The 18,862-nt window shown below is 37.9% G+C and overlaps 1 protein-coding gene across 2 annotated transcripts in view; it reads right to left on the bottom strand.

Annotated features, from left to right (window-relative positions):
- Nucleotides 1-5,749: 5,749 nt before the first annotated feature.
- The window catches only part of LOC148852969 (Transducin/WD40 repeat-like superfamily protein), a 53,723-nt gene continuing 40,610 nt past the window's right edge, over nucleotides 5,750-18,862 (bottom strand). For both annotated transcript variants that reach the window (XM_088945329.1, XM_088945328.1), the window contains exons 12-15: nucleotides 7,277-7,414; nucleotides 6,999-7,086; nucleotides 6,719-6,786; nucleotides 5,750-6,110 (exon numbers count right to left, since the gene is read on the bottom strand). In XM_088945329.1, coding sequence (XP_088801455.1) covers nucleotides 6,724-6,786; nucleotides 6,999-7,086; nucleotides 7,277-7,414 — 289 coding nt within the window. In that variant the 3' untranslated portion in view covers nucleotides 5,750-6,110; nucleotides 6,719-6,723. The remainder of the gene's footprint in view (nucleotides 6,111-6,718; nucleotides 6,787-6,998; nucleotides 7,087-7,276; nucleotides 7,415-18,862) is intronic.

Here is an 18,862-nt window from a genome sequence, read left to right as displayed (position 1 = left end):
CTCCATTACATTGGCTAATGGTACCACCTCCTTGTATTTGGTACCAGTAATGTCCAATCGAGTTCTAATTTGTCTCTACCCTCTATTTTTATGTTCCAAAGTTCCCTTTTAGTTTTATGTCTATTAGTAAATTAACTAAAACTTTTAATTGCTCTATTTCACTATTTCCTAATCATTGTGTCTTTCAAGATCTCAAGATGGGGAAGATGATTGGTGGCGGGTATGAGGTTCGAGGACTCTACTATCTGGTTGTTGGAGGTTCATAGAAAGCTTTTTATACTATTCTTACATTGCTTAAGTGGAATTGTCTATTGGGCCATCCATCACTTCCTGTCCTTCATTAACTTGTTCCGTGTTTGGCATCTATTTTAAAACTACAATGTGAATCATGTCAATTTAGTAGATATCATTAAGTGTCCTTTGTTCCACGAAGTAATAATAGAGTTTCAAGTCTTATTTCTATTGATCATTCAAATGTATAAGGGCCTAGTTGTATCAAGTTTTATAATGGTTTCTACTATTTTGTTAATTTTGTTGATGATTATTCCAGGATGACTTAGCTTTATTTAATGAAACAATGTTCTGAATTACTTACTATTTTTTGTTCCTTTTGTGTTGATATTCATACTCATTTGGAACCTCTATTAAGTTTTCCCAATCTGATAATGTGAAAGTTTTTTTTTGGGGCTCTTTTAGTCTTTCTTTGATAGTTATGGGATTATACATCAATCTTCATGTCCACAAACACCCCCAACAAAATGGTGTGATTGAACAGAAGATCGAACACTTAATTGATATGGCCCAAGCACTTATGTTTCACATGATTGTTCCTAAATCATATTGGAGTGATGTAGTACTTACATCATGTTTCCTTATTAATCACATGCCCTTGTCTATTCTTAATGGCTTGTATCATTTCTCTCTTTTATTTCCATCTACGCTTTTGTGTCCTCTTATTCCTCATGTTTTTTGTTGTATTTGCTTTGTTCATTGTATCAATCTCAAGTTGGATCCTTGTACTTGTAAATGTGTCTTTTTGGGTTATTCTCGAACTCAAAAAATCTATAAGTATTATAGTCCATTTCTTAATCGATTCTTTGATCTTCCTGGTGTCTCTTTCTTTAAAAATATCTCATTTTTCTCCTTTGTTGAGCCATAATCATCTCCTCCACTTCCTTTAACCATACCTCTTACATAAGTGACATCACCTGTTCCTACTCCTGCTAATGCACCATCTCCTGCAACTACCACCAGTGCACAGCCTCCCCTCCACAGTTGTATATTAAAAGACCACATTCATAGGTGATTTATACTCCAACTTCCACTCAACTACCATCTAATCCTCCATCTATAGATCTAAATGGTTTAAAGTTTGCCATTACTCTCTGTAAAGGTAAATGTTCTTATACTAACTATCTCCTTTCTTGTTATCTGTCATTTTCTTGTTTGCCTCCTTCCTACCAAAGTTTTGTGTCTCTTGATTCTTTTGTTTCCATTCCTTGTTCTATCCAGGATGCCCTTAAGTCTCTTGCTTGGAAGGAGGCAATCGATAAAGAATTTCATGCTCTTAAAAGTAATTACACTTGGGACCTCACCTCCTTACCCTCTAGCAAGCAAGTAGTAGAGTGTAGATGGGTTAATACTATGAAACATCATTCTGACAATAGTGTTGAAAGATATAAAGTTCATTTGGCGGCCAAGGGGTATACTTGAATTTATGGGGTGGACTATACTAAGACTTATTCTCTTGTAGCAAAAATGGGGTCCTTGTGTGTGGTTGTTTGCCTTGCAGATCATTTTTATTAGCTTTTTCTTCAAGTTGATATCAACAATGTCTTCCTTCATGGTGATCTTGAAGAGGAATTTATATAGAGTAACATCTTGGGTATGTTGCTCAGGAAAGGTTGGGAAAGTGTGCAGGTTGAGAAAGACAATTTATGGCCTGAAGCAATTGCCTCAAGCTTGATTTGGTAGCTTTACTAGTGTGGTACAAGAGTTGTTTGCATTAATGTAGTATTGATCACTTAGTTTTTAGCAAGGACACCTTAATTGGTAAGATTATTCTTGTAGTATATGTCGATGATATCATTATTATAAGGAATGACATCAAAGGAAATAAAGATTTGAATCTTTTTTTACAACATCAGTTTCAAACAAAAGACTTAGGACAACTTAAATACTTCCTGGGGATTGTAGTGGCAAGGTCTAAATATGGAATTTCTCTCTCACAACATAAATATATTCTTGATTTTTTGGAGATATTGGGTTATTAGAGACAAAACCAATCGAAACCCTATTTATCCAAACACTAAGATGACAAACAGTGAGGAGAATTGTTGGAAAACCCAAGTAGATACCAAAGGTTGATAGGGAAACTTATTTATCTTACTATTACTAGACAGAATATCTCCTTTAGTGAAGGAGTAAGCCAATTTATGCAAAACCCAAAAACCCGGTCAATGGGATGGTGTAATGAGAGTGCTACGTTATTTGAAGAGTGCTCTAGGCTAGGGAATGATGTACAAAAAGGGGGGAGTTGACGTTGGAAGGGTACTTTGATGCTAACTAGGCAAGATCAATAACAAATTGGAGGTCCACCATAGGATATTCTTTTGTTGTTGGAAATTTGATCACATGGAAAAGTAAAACAAAAAAACAAAGTGTTGTGGCTTGAAGTAGTGCTGAAGCAAAATATAGAGTGATGATTCATACCACATGTGATCTTGTTTGGCTTAAACAATTATTATAGGAAATTGGGGTGAAAGTTCCTAAGCCTATAAGGTTATTCTGTGATAATCAAACTGCTATTCACATTTCTTATAATCTAATATTTCATGGGAGGATGAAACACAAAGTAGACTATCATTTTATGAGAGAGAGAAAGTCACTAGTGAGGAATTTATCACACCATATGTGAGATCAGAGGATCAACTAGTAAACCTCTTCACCAAAGAATTAAAGCACATGCAGATGAGTTATATTTGTGATAAGCTAGATCTTTATGACATTTATTCTCCACCTTTAGGGAGAGTGTTAAAAGAATGGATTATACTTATTTGTTGACAATTGGTTAGGTGGCAAGACATATACCTAGGTCTTTTATTGTTTCTTTCTTGTGTTTTAATGCCCATTCTAATTTGGGTTATATTTGTAATTTAAGTTATACTTGTAATAAAAGTATAGGTTGGCTGTTAGAGAGAAAAATATACAGAAAGTCTCTAATGACCAAACTCTTCTCCCTTTTCTCTCTTCATTTCTCATACCTCTCTTCTCCTACTCCATTTATTCTTAGTTTTTATTATTTTTTTGTGGCCGATTACAATACATATAAATACATTGAACCATGGACATGAGAGCTGCATTGGCCTTAATGTAGGAGTGAACCTAAGGTCTCCCTCTCCTTCCTTATCAATGCACTATATTACAAGCACTTCAGAAGAGTGATAGGTTTAAATTGGCACAATCACCACTATACCAACCAAAAAATAGAGAAAGAAATAAAATAATTAATTTGAACATCAGAATTTCTCATACTTTGCCAAGGTAACCGTCGTGTTAGCAAACAAAGGTATTGATGAAATTCCACAAAGCCAATTGATCTCATCTGTTGCATGAGGACCACCTAGGTTCCCTTCTTAGACCACCGAGGTAAGGTAAAGTTTTGAGTTAATATATAGAAGAGTAAAATATAAAAACCTCCCCCTAAGTTTTCTGACAAATATAAAATTCTCCTATGTTTTCACTTCAACAAAATCCTTGCTTGTAGTCTTGAAAAACCATGCATTTACCTCTCTTCCTCATCGTCCCATATAGATTTATTAAAATACTACCAAAACACTATTCATCTTCTTCACCAAGAACTAAGAACCAAAGGCACTAAAGACAACCTAATCACTCATCCCTTTATCTTTTCAATTGCCTCCCTCCCTCTCTCTCTCTCTAACCACTTCGTTCTCCCTACTACCCCACCTCTCTCTCTCTCTATGAAAAAATGTTTTCGAATTGTCGTTGACCCAGACGATTGGACCGTTCGGATCAAAAACCATTCAGGCGACCGGTTCCACTTTACCCCAAACCCGATCTTTGATCAAAAACCGTTGAATTAGTCAATGAACCGTTGACCCAAATGGTTTGACCATTGAACCGTTCATCCCAAAAAACGATATGCAGTTTATTACTTCTGACAAGTTTTGTCAGAACAAGAATGAAAAGAGTAGATCTATGATCTGAGATCTATTTGAGAGAGATCAGAGATGTGTGAGACTATGAGAAAGATCTGAAAGATCTCACATTTAGAGGTCTAGGAGAGCAATCTAGACTCTAGACGACAGATCTGCGAGAGAGAGAGATCTATGAGAAATCTCAGATCTACTTTCATCGCCAGTTTGACACCATCGTCGCTGTTGTTGCCGATGTAGTTCACCATCGCCATCACCTTCACTGTAGCCGTTGTAAGTCACTGTCGTCGCCGCCACTGCAGCCTGCAAGTATTCTTCTTCTTCTTCTTCTTCTTCTAAACTCTTTCAGCCGACTACTTCTCAAATCTCTCTCATTCAAACCTTATTTTCTCTTGTATTTTTATACATCTTACCCTAATATTCCAATCTAATGGGTAAGATGTTCATACTGTTCGAACCGTTTAAACCAGACGGTCAAAGCGCTGACCCAGAAACTGGTCACCAAAATGATTCCATTTCTGGGTCGGTTTTTAAAACCTTGCACCAACTCTACCCAACTCTGCCATTTCCATCACAAACCCATGGCCTTTCTTCTAAACGTCCATGGGTATGGTATAATGATACCTTGTTCCTTGTGATTAGTATGATATGATATAATGATAACATACTTGATCCCGTTTTCTGTATGAAATAAATTTTCATCACTCCATGGAAAAGTATATACAATGATTCGGCGCTAGCTTTTTCTCTTAAACATTTCCCTTAAATCTTCTACAAAACCCCATTTTTTAAACTCTCATTTTATAATGTTTGTGCCCTGGCTTAAATCTAAATGTCTTTATTAGAAATCAGAACAGAGCACACCAAAAAGTTCTGCAAATAACATTTAGTTTGCCTCCTTAAATCCTCTAGTTATGGCCCGCTATTTATTTGTTGAAAATTTTGAAGTTTCTTGCACACCTTTTTTTCTATTTGTGAATAAGTACCAATAATACGAGGTGTGTGAAAGCGATCACCTGCTCAAATACCTACTTGTAATCTCTACAATTCCATATTTTGTTGGTGTTTTTTTTTTAAAGTAACAAGTGTTCAAGGACAAGACCTCCAAAACTTCAAACTTGGAGGGCTTTCATGCTCTTCCTTTAGAGAAGCCATTACTTTAAAATAAAAATTAAAATAAGTAAACAAGTAAATAACTAAACACTAAACACTTTGAATATTAATAAAATTTACAAAAAATTAAAAAAGAGAATCGTTAATTAATTATTAAAACTATTACAATTAACGATATTTATTTTTTGCACATTCACATGCATATTCTAATTCGTCCACTGTTCCCAGCGTTTTTCAAATATCCCAATGTATCATACGAAGTTTATCCAGGCCTTCAGGGTCAGTCAAATGCTAAATATTAGAATTCAGAGGGTTTCTAATTTCTATCCGTTTAAAAGTTAGAACCCCTCCTAATAACATCTATTCTATAATTATGGAACTAAAACAATGAAAAATAAATATAAAAGGAGTATGGATTGTTTTAGATACCCGATTTTGATAAACATAGTATACTTTCAGATTATAACCTATAGACCACGTTGGAATCTAGCTTATATCCTTTAGATTTAAAAATAATATTTCAGAAGGAAAAAAAAAAAAAAAAAACATTAAGCCTACCCTGAAGGCAAACTTTTACTCTACCTTGTCCATATAAAAATAAAAAGAAACAAATGCAGCTAGAAGGAACCCTCCACCCTCCGCAAAGCAATCTTCATACTTGTCATTTTTATACTATCAGAAACCTTGCCTGGAAAAGGTAACAGCAGCAAAACTGAAAAATAAGGACACGGGAACATATTTTTAATTGTTATTTATACATAGCCTTCTCCTCTAAAAGCACGTCTCCTTTTAGATCCTTGCTCCAACAAAACAACCAACCTGTAAATGGAACAAATGTAAGAAAAACTATTGTTTCTATTTAGGGCATGGAACAGGCGAACAGTAAATCACAAAACATCTTATCATGGAAATTCATAGCGCCTCCACCGTCTGGGTGGTCATCATACTCAACCAGACTTTCTCAATTAATTAATTGGTGATGGGCTGACAGCCCAACAATTAATGCAAAAGAATCCATCTAAACACTAAAATATGTCAGTGTACTTTTACTGGAAAATGCTACAAAGGTAATTTTGCTAGGTAAAATTTATAGTCCTATAATGACAACCTTGAGGCAATTGCACTGCTACACCTTTCAAAATACTTCAAATCTGGAAGTGACAGGATAATTATTTAATTAGTCACCCCTTCCAACCATTTAATAAGCCCCATCCACTTGCAATAAATTTAAATCCATCAAGATAAAGTTGGTCAGCAAATAAACAATAATTTTAGTTATTTGGCATTTTTCTTCTTCTTCTTTGAAGTTATTTGGCCTTGATCCAGCCATTTGTATCCAATAGGTCCTGCCTATCTTCTTTCTTATCAATTGAGACCAAAGCAGAAACAATCAACAAAAGACATTTGAAACTTTGTAAGATGGGTACCTTAATTAAGGAAGTAGATGTGACCGAAATATAAGAGGGTAAGTACAACACCATCCACTGCTCCAGCACTGCATTAAAAATGAAAAGACAAATTATATATCATGCAATGTGTATAGATGCATAAAATTATATTCACATATCTATATGTTTGTGAATGTACATCAGGCATGTCTAAGTAGAAAAGGTAAATGTTCTTTTGGCAGAGGAATAGAGAATATTGCAGAGGTTCATCCAAGAATAAGAGTGTATACATGAGAAAAGTGTATATAAGAGTACATACCACAGAAAGCAATGGTCCCTGTTTGAACTTGTCGTGAAAGGAAAACCCTATTGGTTTTGGGTTCTCTCCAGGTCCTCTAATAAACCCACTGCAGTTGTTCAATTGCAAACCATGGATTAGATAATAGTTCAATATTTCATATACGAGATAACCAACACTACTATTAATTTTATGAAACTGTTTTTTAAGAATCAATCAAGATTTGATCATGCAGTAGAAAACAAAAGGAAATAAAAGAGAAAAAAACTGCTAGTTAAAACATAAGGTCAGAAACTCACATTAGTGAAGTTGAGATGAGTGGAGTCCTTTTAACATCATATACCGCAATAAGGCCATTATACGTTTCATTGCCACCTTTATATGACAAGGCCAGTCGTTCCCCAGAAGCATCCCATGCTACTTTATCTATTCCATGACTGACACAACAAGAAGAGCTATCTCAAAGAACTGATAAACTGATTAGGTATGTATAGCTAATCCCAGATATGCACATTTCACATCTTGGTAACATGCCAAAAAGAAAAGACAAGCTAGAATGACAACCTTTGGGAATGTTACAATTCATAAACTTACAGCTTTCCTGTCCCATTTTTTCTAAGGCTCAGTTTGGAAAGAGTACAAATACAAATACATACAGTACAAATGCATATAAAATAATACAAATACAAGGTTTTACACTCTACAATATTTGTATTTGTACTCTTTCCAAACTGAGCCTAAGGAAAATTTGAACACTTCAAAATAATTTTAAAGAAGGATAAAAAAAGTGAAGATTAGGAAAGCTTTTTTTTCCTTTTAAGATTCTCTTCCACACACATGTATGTTGTACTGTCATTTCTTGGTATACCAGCAATGCTTTTAGGATCAAAGTGTTGATTGAAAAGTGATGGGGCAATAATTGGTCAATCTGATTGGACCTCTGAATAAATCCAAATTTACACACTAAAGTAGATGGTGACATATAATAAGTAATATTAAGGTGATAAAAAGGGAGTGGAAGTAACTGCAGATCAAAGCATAGTTACATATGTATATCTGCTAGTCAGATTGTTAAGTGAAGGCTGAATGTCCAAGGAACCTAAGGCATGGCAAACTAAGCCCAAAAATGGCCCCACATATTCTTCTTTGTCCTCTATTGATAGGTCAAATTTGAACTCAAAACCCTTGCCATGGAACAAAATAAACCCTTTTGTGTAAGTTTAATATCAGAACCAATGTTTTAAAACCCGGAGGCGTGACGCGAGGCGTTCCACAACCTATAGGTGTGAGACGTAGTGCAGAATGCAGGAGGTGTAAGCTTCCCGAACACAAGGAGGCATAAGCCTCCTTAAGAGGAGGGGGGTTAGGACGAGGATGAAGAAGGGGGGACCTCATTTTTTCTTTAAGATTTTTAATAAAAATCTTTTATATTAAGAAGAATAAAGATGCATAACATTCTTTCCCCTTATCTTTTCTTCCCTTCCTTTTCCTTTTCTTTCCTTTTCTCTTTTTTCTTCTCTCTTTTTCTTTCCCTTCCCTTTCTTGTCCTTTCCTTTCGTTTCCTTTTATTTTCTTTTTTCTTTTTTTTTCCGTCTTTTTATATCAGATGTGCATGAGGTGCTTGAAGCGTATGCCTCTAGTACGTCTTTTTAAAAGGTGCCTGAGTACGCCTCAGGGTGTTTTGGGAACGCCTCGCTTGCACGCGTGCCTCCAAGCGTACGCTTCCCACACCTTTTAAAACACTGATCAGAATGAAAATTGTCAATAATACTTTTGGAGACACTAATAAGAAATGAGGTATTAAACTTTTTTTGGTAATAAATAAAAAAGAAAAAGGTTATTAATAAAAGGTGGGGTATTAGACTGATACGGATAGGATTGAATAGGTGGTTGTTGAAGTTTTAGACAGTTTTGTGCATTTTTTAGTGGTAGTTTTTTATTATTTATTGTTTAGATAGGAAGTGGGGACCACAGCACTCTTGGTTGGGAAACTGGATACACCACTAGGGAGGAGAAGAAACCTAATACAAATCCCTCCCGGTGGGTACAAGAGAATCACATGGTGATGGCATGGCTATGTAATTCTATGTTACCTCACATTGGTAAAAATTTCTTGCGGGTTAATACTGCAAAGGAGATTTGGGATGGAATGACTGAAACCTATTCCCATAAACAAAATGTAGCCAGAGCCTATCAATTAAGGAATCAGGTGATTAGTACAAAGCAGGGAGATAGACCTCTTGCCATGTATTTCTCCATGTTGAAAACCCTTTGGCGGGAGATAGTTCCCTTAGAAACTGTGGTTTGGGAGAGTACGAAGGATGCAGCAACCTATCAGGGGTTGGTAGAGAAGAATAGGGTTTTTGAGTTCTTGATTGGGTTGAACCCTAAATTCAACATTGCTAGGCAACAAATCCTTTCTAGAGAAAGTGTGATTCTTTCTCAAGCTTATGTCTTTCTCTCTAGAGAGAAGAGTAGGAGGAATGTCATGTTGGGACAACTTGGGATTGATCAGTCAGCTATGATTAGTACTATCAAATCTAAGCCAAATGGAGATAGGGGAGTAGTGAGGCTAGGAGGGAGGACAAGGACGTGGTGTATGACTATTGCAAGAAGACTAAACATACCAGAGACACCTGTTGGAAGCTTTACCCTCATCTCATACCAGCTCAGGTCAAGAATACGAAGAGAAATGCAAATGTGGCAATTACAGGAGACTCTTCAGGACCCCTTTCCCAAGTTGATTTGGAATCCATTGCAACAACAGCAATGAGAACTGAATTGGAGAAGTATGGATAGCTTATGAGTAAGAAGAATTTAGCCAATTTTGGTTCTTCAGACGAGTAGCATAGTGCAAGAGCCAATCACACTACTTCCTTTGCTCAAACAGGTAATTCATATGCAGTTGCAAATCATGCATCCACCTCAAGTAAGGAGGGACCTCCTTGGATTGTAGACTCAGAAGCATCTGAGCACATGACCAATATATTTACCCTTTTTATTTCTTACTAGTTGTGCTCTGGTAGAGATAGTCTCTACAGTAGATGGCTCCCATATTCCCATTGCTGGGAAAGGGACAATTAGAATGACTAATGACATTACTTTATCCTCTATCTTATATGTCCCTAGACTCCATACTAATCTTCTTTTTGTAAGCTCTCTGATAAAAAAAATTAAACTATTCAGTGACCTTCCTTCCTAGTAATTGTGTTTTGCAGGATCTGGAATCAAAAAGGACGATTGGGAGTGGTCGTGAGGTGAATGGAAGTCTACCTTTTGGATGAGTTTCCAAAACATCAGAGTCATCATGTTAGTAGCAGTAGTAGTAGGGATTAGAGTCAATGAGTCCAATTATGCTATACCATAATCCTTTGGGTCATCTTTCTTTCATTTCATTGAGGTCTTTGTTTCCAAAGTTGTTTGAGTCTGTTCAGTTGTTTAGTTTGGAATGTGAAAGTTGTTAGTTGAAACAACATTGTAGACATTCTTTTAAACCATTCACATTGATGTATAGGACCTTACCACATTTCTTCCATGGGTGGTTACCGTTATTCTCTCTTGTTTGTGGATGTTCATACATGGTATTCTTGGATATATTTGATGAGATCATGTGATGAAATGCCTATTTTGGTGTGATAGTTCTACCAGATGGTTCCCACATGATTTGGAGTGAGGACTTATGTCTTCAGATCAGATAAAGCTAGAGAATACTTTGAGGACTCGGCCACATATTTTTTGGAGCATGTTGTGATTCATCGGAGTAGTTGTGCATATACACCGCAACAAAATGGGGTCGCAGAGAGGAAAAAGACACGTTGTGGAAGTGGCAAGAAGCCTTATGGTGTGTGCATCAGTTCATATTCGTTTTGGGGAGGACGCAGTTCTCATAGCCATATATCCGATTAACCGTGTTCCTTCATGCACTTTGGGGTTTATGGCACCTTTTAGCCTACTTTTTCTAATTAATTGTGTTCCTTTTAGCCTGTTTTTTCCTTTTTTCACATTCTCGGTACTCATCGCAAGAAATTGGATCCTAAGGCCAAGAAATGTGTTTTCCTTGGATATGCTCAAAACCAAAAGGTGTTTGTTGTTATGATCCAATGTCAGGGAGCAAGTTTGTCACTATGGATGTTACCTTTTTTGAATCTACTTTCTTTTTCTCGGTGGTTCTCCTCAGGGGGAGTGATTTGGAGAGAACTCACAACCTGCCCTCTTCCCGATTCATTTATTCCTTCATCTAATCCATCTGTCCCACCATCAGCAGCTCCAATCCCACTGCCTTATCCACTACAGCCAACTTCACAGTTCTATCAGTGCCGCCAAAAGATGGCTGACTCCACGCATGCTCAGATAGAAGAAGTTACACCACTCTCTGTCAGTCCATCTGAGATCCCAGGTTCAGTTGATATAGTTCCAGGTATTTCCCTTGAGCCTGAGCATGTTATTTCCCCTGATAATGATGTTTTTGTACCTAATGTTGTTGTTGCAGCTAATCCCATTGATCTTAATCTCCCCATTGCACTCCGCAAAGGGAGGAGAAAGTGTACAACCCATTGCATTTCACACCACCTTTCCTACAATGCCTTATCACCCTCCTACCGTGCTTTCCTTTCTTCCTTGGATTCTGTGTCTATACCCAGGAATGTTATTGAGACTCTCTCCAAACCTGAGTGGAAAATAACTATGCAAGAAGAAATGGAAGCTTTGGTTAAGAATCAGACATGGGAGATAGTTGATCTTCCTATATAGAAAGAGACTGTCAGATGTAGATGGGTGTTCATTGTGAAGGTTAGGATTGATGGCAGTATAGAGAGGCACAAGGCAAGGTTGGTTGCAAAAGGGTATACGTAGACCTATGGCATTGATTACCTGGAGACTTTTGCACCAGTTGCTAAGATGAGTTCAGCTTGAATTCTCTTATCCCTAGCAACTACCTATTCATGGCCTCTATTCCAACTTGATGTTAAAAATGCTTTTCTTAGTGGTGATCTGCAAGAGGAGTTATATATGGACATTCCAACTAGTTTTTATGAGAATGTTGGTAAAGGAAAAGTTTGCAGGCTGAAGAAATCACTATATGGTTTGAAACAGTCACCTAGGGCATGGTTTGACAGGTTCAGAGGGGCACTTATCCGTTTTAGATACACACAGATTCAATCTGATCATACTCTCTTTGTAAAAAGGAGAGAGGCACTCTTGTCAGTATTGATTGTATATGTAGATGATATAGTTGTTACAAGAAATGATCTAAAGGAGATTGATGCACTCAAGAAGTCACTACAGCAAGAGTTTGAGATCAAGAATCTAGGTGAACTGAAATACTTTGTAGGGATTGAGGTTGCAAGATCCAAGCATGAGATTTTCATCTCAGAGCAAGTATGTGTTGGACTTACTACAGGACACTAAGAAGCTAAGAACTAAACTAGCTAGTACCCCTATTGACCCAAATCATAGAACTATGCTTTTTGGATGGTGAGTTGGTTAAGGATGTGGGAAAATATCAGAGAATGATAGGCCAACTACTATATTTATGTATGACAAGTCCAAACATTTCCTAAATTGTTAGTGTTGTGAATCAGCACATGCATGCTCCTCGGGTTCAGCTGTGGCTAAATCAAGTGTATAGGCCGAATATAGATCTATGGCCCATGGTGTTTCAAAACTACTTTGGGTGAGATCTCTACTAGGTGAGATTAGAACAAAAGGTAAGGAGCCCATGATGTTATGTTGTGATAACCGAGCTGCAATCAATATTGCCTACAATCCAATTCAGCACGACAAGACTAAACACATTGAGGTTGATAGGCACTTCATAAGAGAAAGGGTGACAACTGGAGAAATTTTCTTGCCTTATGTCTCCTCTAAATTACAGTTGGTTGATGTCTTCACCAAAGGGGTTGCAAAGGACAAGCTTGAACACAATCTACACAAGTTGGGAATGTATCACATTTGCTCCCAACTTGAGGGGGAGTGTTGAGGTTTTAGACAGTTTTGTGCAATTTTTAGTGGTAGTTTTTTATTATTTATTGTTTAGATAGAAAGTAGAGACCTCAGCACTCTTGTTGGGTCCGTTTTGAGCAATTATTTCAAGTGTTTTATGTGTTAGCCGCCCTAATAAGGGCATATTGGTCTTTGTACCCTTTATTATTTTAAACTAAAAATAACAGTGAAGAGGGCGGCCGGAATCATTGCTCTCTTTTCTCTCTCAAATCTCTTCTCCTTCTCTTTTCTTCTTCAAGAAATATTATTTTTCTTTTACAAATTTTTATTTCAGCAGTTTTCTATTGTGGTTGTTAGTGTAGGGGTATTTCTGTCTTTATACATAGATTAATGTTGTTGATATGTAATGTTGTGTTGGAACCAGTGCTCCTAACTTAAGTAAGGGCACATAGGTCTTTTCAGTTATTTTTAATAATATAAATACTGCCCAGTCGACTGGGAGATGTTATGTTGAGTCTTCTAGTTCGAACCAGAAATTCTCTCTTCTCTCTATCTATCTTTCTTCCACCTTTCTCCTTCTACATAACTGATCTCAGACAAACAGAACTCTAAGGCAGAACCGAATTATATCATGGTATCAGAGCAACTTGAATCTGCCTAGATTTTTGCTTGCCTAGGTTTCTATTCTCTGAGCACCCTATCTAGGGTTTTTCCTCTTTTTTTTTCTGCATTCGAGTGGAGATAAGGGAAAGGGCTGAAAAGGAGTGATCGCCCTCTTCCCTTGGAGGTTTCTATTGCCTCCAATCAGGTTGTATGTGGTCGGTTGTTGTGATTTCTGAGATCGCCCTCTCCTAGTAGAGGAAGAATAGAGGGCCAAACTATGTGTGCAGTGGTTGTCGTGTGTGGCTGTTGTGTGTGCAGTGGCTGTCGTGTGTGGCTGTTGTGTGCAGTGGCTGTCGTGTGTGGACGGATTTCCTGCCCGTATGGTTGTTACTTCAGTGATAAGGTAAGAGATCTCAGTGCATGATATCTATTATGGATTAAATAGGAAGTGTGTTTCAGACCATATGCTAGGGTTTCGGACAGTAATGTGCTAGGGTTTATGCTGGTTTCTTTATGCATTTCGAAGGAAGATATATGATCATATAGTGGTGAGTTTTCAGGTAGTTGTAGGAGTAGGATTTGTGGTGTAAAGAGCACACTTTTCAGCAACAACAAGTGCTGAAATCAGTGTGACAGGTGTGATCTAGGGTTTGTGGTGTAAAAAGCACACATTCCAGCAACAATAAGTGCTGCAATCAGTGTGACAGGTGTGACCTACTGGTGTGTAGTGTGCAGATCTCAGTGATAATAGAATTCAGCAAGTGTGCAGAATCGGTGATAACATAATGGGAGATAATAGTGATTATAAACCTAGTGTGATGGTGCCTACAGACTACCTGAATGTTCAGATGACCTCCATTAAATTAAATGGAGAGAATTATGTGCCTTGGGCTAAATCTGTCGAAGTTTTTCTAAAGGCAAAGAAGAAGGTAAAAGACATCAGAGAGGAGAAACCCTCCTTTGACTCTCACGAGTATGAAGACTAGGAGCAAGAGGATGCTTAGATCATCACATGGTTGTGGAACAGTATGGAACCCAGGATCAGTGTGAACTTCATGTTTCTTGATACTGCCAAAAATGTGTGGGACCAAGCGAAGAAATTGTATTTGGGGCAGGACAATACAACCTGAGTTTATCAGTTGTATCAAGAGTACTTTAACCTGCAACAGGGCAATCAGAGCCTTGAGGAGTACTATGCCAACATGAGAAACATACGTAATGAGTTGAATGTTTATCATCCTCTCACTTCTGATGTCAAGATTCAGCAACAACAAAGAGAGCAGTTTGATGTGACCAGATTTTTTGTGGGACTAAAGTCTGAATATGAACCAGTATAGGCCCATATATTAGGAGGATCAACTCTTCCCTCCTTAGAAGAGGTATTTGCTCGACTCCGGAGGATTTCTATCGGATCTACTGAGAACTCTAATATCTCAGATAGATCTGCCTTTGCTATATCGAAAGGTCGTGGTGGTGGTAGTGGTTCTGCATATGGCCGAAGTAGCAATGGTGGGTCTACTCATAATCGTGGTGGTGGTCGTACTGGGGGTAGAGATTCAAGGGGAGCCCGTGGTAGATGACGTTACTCAGGCCCGAGGAAGTGCACTCATTGTGGCATGGATGGACATACCATCAACTATTGTTATGATCTACATGGTCCTCCCTCAACCTAGGCCAATCATGCCACGACCGGTGACTCAAGTTCCAGCTTTAGACAGGAGAATCATTCATCTGATCAGATGCCTCCTACATCCACAGATGGTCCCATGAAGAAGATAGTGAGTGCTCCCCGTGATGAATACGAGAGGTTTATCCAATCACAGCAGAACACGGCGACCCCAATCCCTGGATCATTGACTCTGGAGCCTCCGATTACATGACTAAAACTCCATGTGTGTTTTCCTCCTTATCTCATTGCTCAACATCACAATCTGTCACCCTTGCTAATGGTTCCACATCCTCAATTTGTGGTGTTGATAATGTTGACCTAGATCCCGTATCCCTCTCCTCAGTTCTGTATGTTCCTAAATTGCCTTTTAACCTTATGTCTGTTAGTAAGCTGACCAAATCACTTAACTGCTCCATTACCTTTTATCCTTCTATGTGTGTTTTTCAGAATCTCAAGACGGGGATAAAGATTGGTGGAGGGCATGAAGCAGGTGGATTGTATTATCTTAACGATGGTGGCGGTAGAACTTCAACAGCTCTCCAGTCATCTCTTTCTCCTCTCCAGTGGCACTGCCGATTTGGTCATCCGTCGCTAAAAGTCTTGAAGCCCTTGGTTCCGTCCTTGAGTCAGCTTTCTATTTTGGATTGTGAGTCATGTCAGTTTGGGAAACACCATCATGTTCCCTTTAGTTCTAGGGTTGATAACCGTGTGTCGAGTCCTTTTTCTTTAGTTCATTCAAATGTTTGGGGTCCTTATAAAGTGATGTCATATAATGGATATAGATATTTTGTCATTTTTGTGGATGATTTTTCAAGGATGACGTGGCTCTATTTAATGAAAGAAAGAAGTGAATTGTTTACCATTTTTCAGAAATTTTATGCTGAGATTCGTAACCAATTTGGTACCCACATCAAAGTTTTCCGTTCTGATAATGGCCACGAATATTTATCCTCATCATTTCAGGAATACCTGGACCAACACGACATTATACATTAGACCTCATGTACCTACACCCCACAACAAAATGGGGTGGAAGGCTATATATGGGCTTAAACAATCTCCTCGAGCATGGTTTGGTAGGTTCAGTGAGGTGGTAAAGAAGTTTGGTATGAAACAGTGCAAAGTTGACCATTTTGTATTTAGTCATGACTCTCCGGGAGGAAAAATACTGTTGGTGGTGTATGTAGATGATATTATTATTATTGGGAATGATAACATTGGTATTGACAGGCTGAAGACTTATCTGCAGGAACACTTTCAGAAAAAGGATCTGGGTAAGCTGAAATACTTCTTGGGGATAGAGGTAGCAAGATCCAAGTATGGTATTAACCTGTGCCAGAGAAAATATGTGCTTGATTTGCTGGAAGAAACATGCCTGTTGGGTGCCAAACCAGCTGAAACACCGATGGACACAAATACCAAGCTAAGCAGTGATATGGGTGAAGTGTTTGAAGACCCTGGCAGATACCAACGACTTGTGGGCAAACTAAACTACCTATCCATTACTAGACCAGACATCTCATTTGCGGTTAGTGTGGTAAGCCAGTTCATGCAAAAACCTCTGATTCCTCATTGGAATGCAGTTCTGAGAATTGTGAAGTATCTAAAAGGGGCTCCAGGTCGCGGTTTGATATACAAGAGTGGCGGAAAACTTGAAATCTAAGGGTATTCTGATGCTGACTGGGCCGGTTCTATGTCTGATAAGCAGTCTACTACAGGCTATTGCACATTTCTGGGAGGTAGCCTGGTGACATGGAAAAGTAAGAAGCAGACGGTTGTGGCAAGAAGCAGTGCAGAAATAGAATATAGGGCTAAGGCGCACACTGCTTGTGAATTAGTGTGGCTAAGGAACCTTCTACAAGAAGTAGGGTACAACAATAATACTCCAATGAAGCTCTATTGTGATAATCAGGCTGCAGTTCATATCTCCTCTAATCCAGTGTTTCATGAAAGAACCAAGCACATTGAGATTGACTGTCACTTTGTGAGGGAGAAGGTGCTGAATGGAGAGCTAGACACTACACATGTTAATACAGGAAATCAGTGGGCTGACTTATTTACAAAAGGCTTGAGTCGAGGAAGAGTGGATTACATATGTAACAAGCTGGGAGTATATGATATATACTCACCAGCTTGAGGGGGAGTGTTAGCGTAGGGGTATTTCTGTCTTTATACCTAGATTAATGTTGCTGATCTATAATGTTGTGTCGGAACCAGTGCTCCTAACTTAAGTAAGGGCACATAGGTCTTTTCAGTTATTTTTAATAATATAAATACTGCCTGGTCGACTGGGAGATGTTATGTTGAGTCTTCCAGTTCAAACCAGAATTTCTCTCTTCTCTCTTTCTCTCTTTCTTCCACCTTTCTCCTTCTACATAACTGATCTCAGACGGACAGAACTCTAAGGCAGAACCGAATTAAATCAGTGGCCAATCCAAAGGATATCTATCCTACTTGATGGACAATTCGGATTTGCAATTCCACACATGGAAGAAAAGTGACAAGTGGAAGGAGGTGCCTTACACACATAGACACTTGTGCAAGAAAGCATACTTACCCAATTTCTTGGTTTGAATTCAATCATAATTTGTAATTCAAAATCACTGCAATACCCAGTGATTTTGCTAGGCGTAAGGATCTCACCTAGAGATGAGGTTGCAATTTAACTGTTTTCCTACAAACTCGTACCAGAAAGTAAAGGAAATCTTTCAATCTCAGTTTTTAGGGCTTTATTATTTTTCTGATGTATTAAAAAAAAAAAATCTTTTCTTATCTTCTAATCTTATATACCTGGATGTCTGTGCATGCCTATAATTCCATGTACTTGACACAACACCAACTACATGGACACTTCTAAAAGTATTCCTTACAGCATTAACACTTCTAAAATATGTAATATAACATGCTTTAACAAATCATACCATACTAAATCTGAATATTAAAATTTTAATTCAATTTTACAAGCTACAAGTATTGAGGAATGATATGTAGTTTCAAAAACTAGATATAAATGAGTGATGCTTCAAATTAGATGGGGTACCCGACACATATCCATGTATGGGGTCTTGGGAAATGGAGTCATATCCTCATGTCTTATATCCATATCCTGTTGTCCATATGTCAGCATCATTGCTATCTATATATAAAATTGCCAAATGAATAAACTAAGAAAATTAACTTCAAGGCTACCTTTCTGTCTAATGAACAGGAATCTACTTTCCTAATCCTAACAAACCACGGTAATGGCCTGCAAATTTATTTGAACACAACCAGTTTGCAAGTCTGATAGGTTGGAAGCAACAGGCAACTTTGGGACAAAGAACCTCCAGTTGTATAGCATAGCCTAACTGTAATTTTTTTCTTTTGGTGAGAAGGGGCACTGTGATTAGTGGGGTATGGTTTCATTATAATCTCAGTTCCACTAGCAGTACTACACCAAGATACTGCAGTGTCCCAGCAAGTCAACCTTGAAACGAAATGTTCAGCTGATCAATTATGATTTCAATGACTTGCTATTTTGATAAAATGTTGGTCACGATGTCTCAGATGATCAACCAAAGCAAAGACACCTAGTGATAATTCAGTATAACAGCCAGCTCAGACCAGATGCCAAGAATTGAATGAATGAATTAATCATTTGACAAGATATTCAGATACCATGAGTAGAAAGAAT

This window comes from Nelumbo lutea, chromosome 5 (genome assembly GCF_056320005.1).
Source record: "Nelumbo lutea isolate HS-2025 chromosome 5, American lotus-T2T, whole genome shotgun sequence".
Classification (NCBI taxonomy): domain Eukaryota; kingdom Viridiplantae; phylum Streptophyta; class Magnoliopsida; order Proteales; family Nelumbonaceae; genus Nelumbo; species Nelumbo lutea.
The sequence above is the reverse complement of the archived record's forward strand: the minus strand, read 5'-3'. Positions and strand labels throughout refer to the sequence as shown.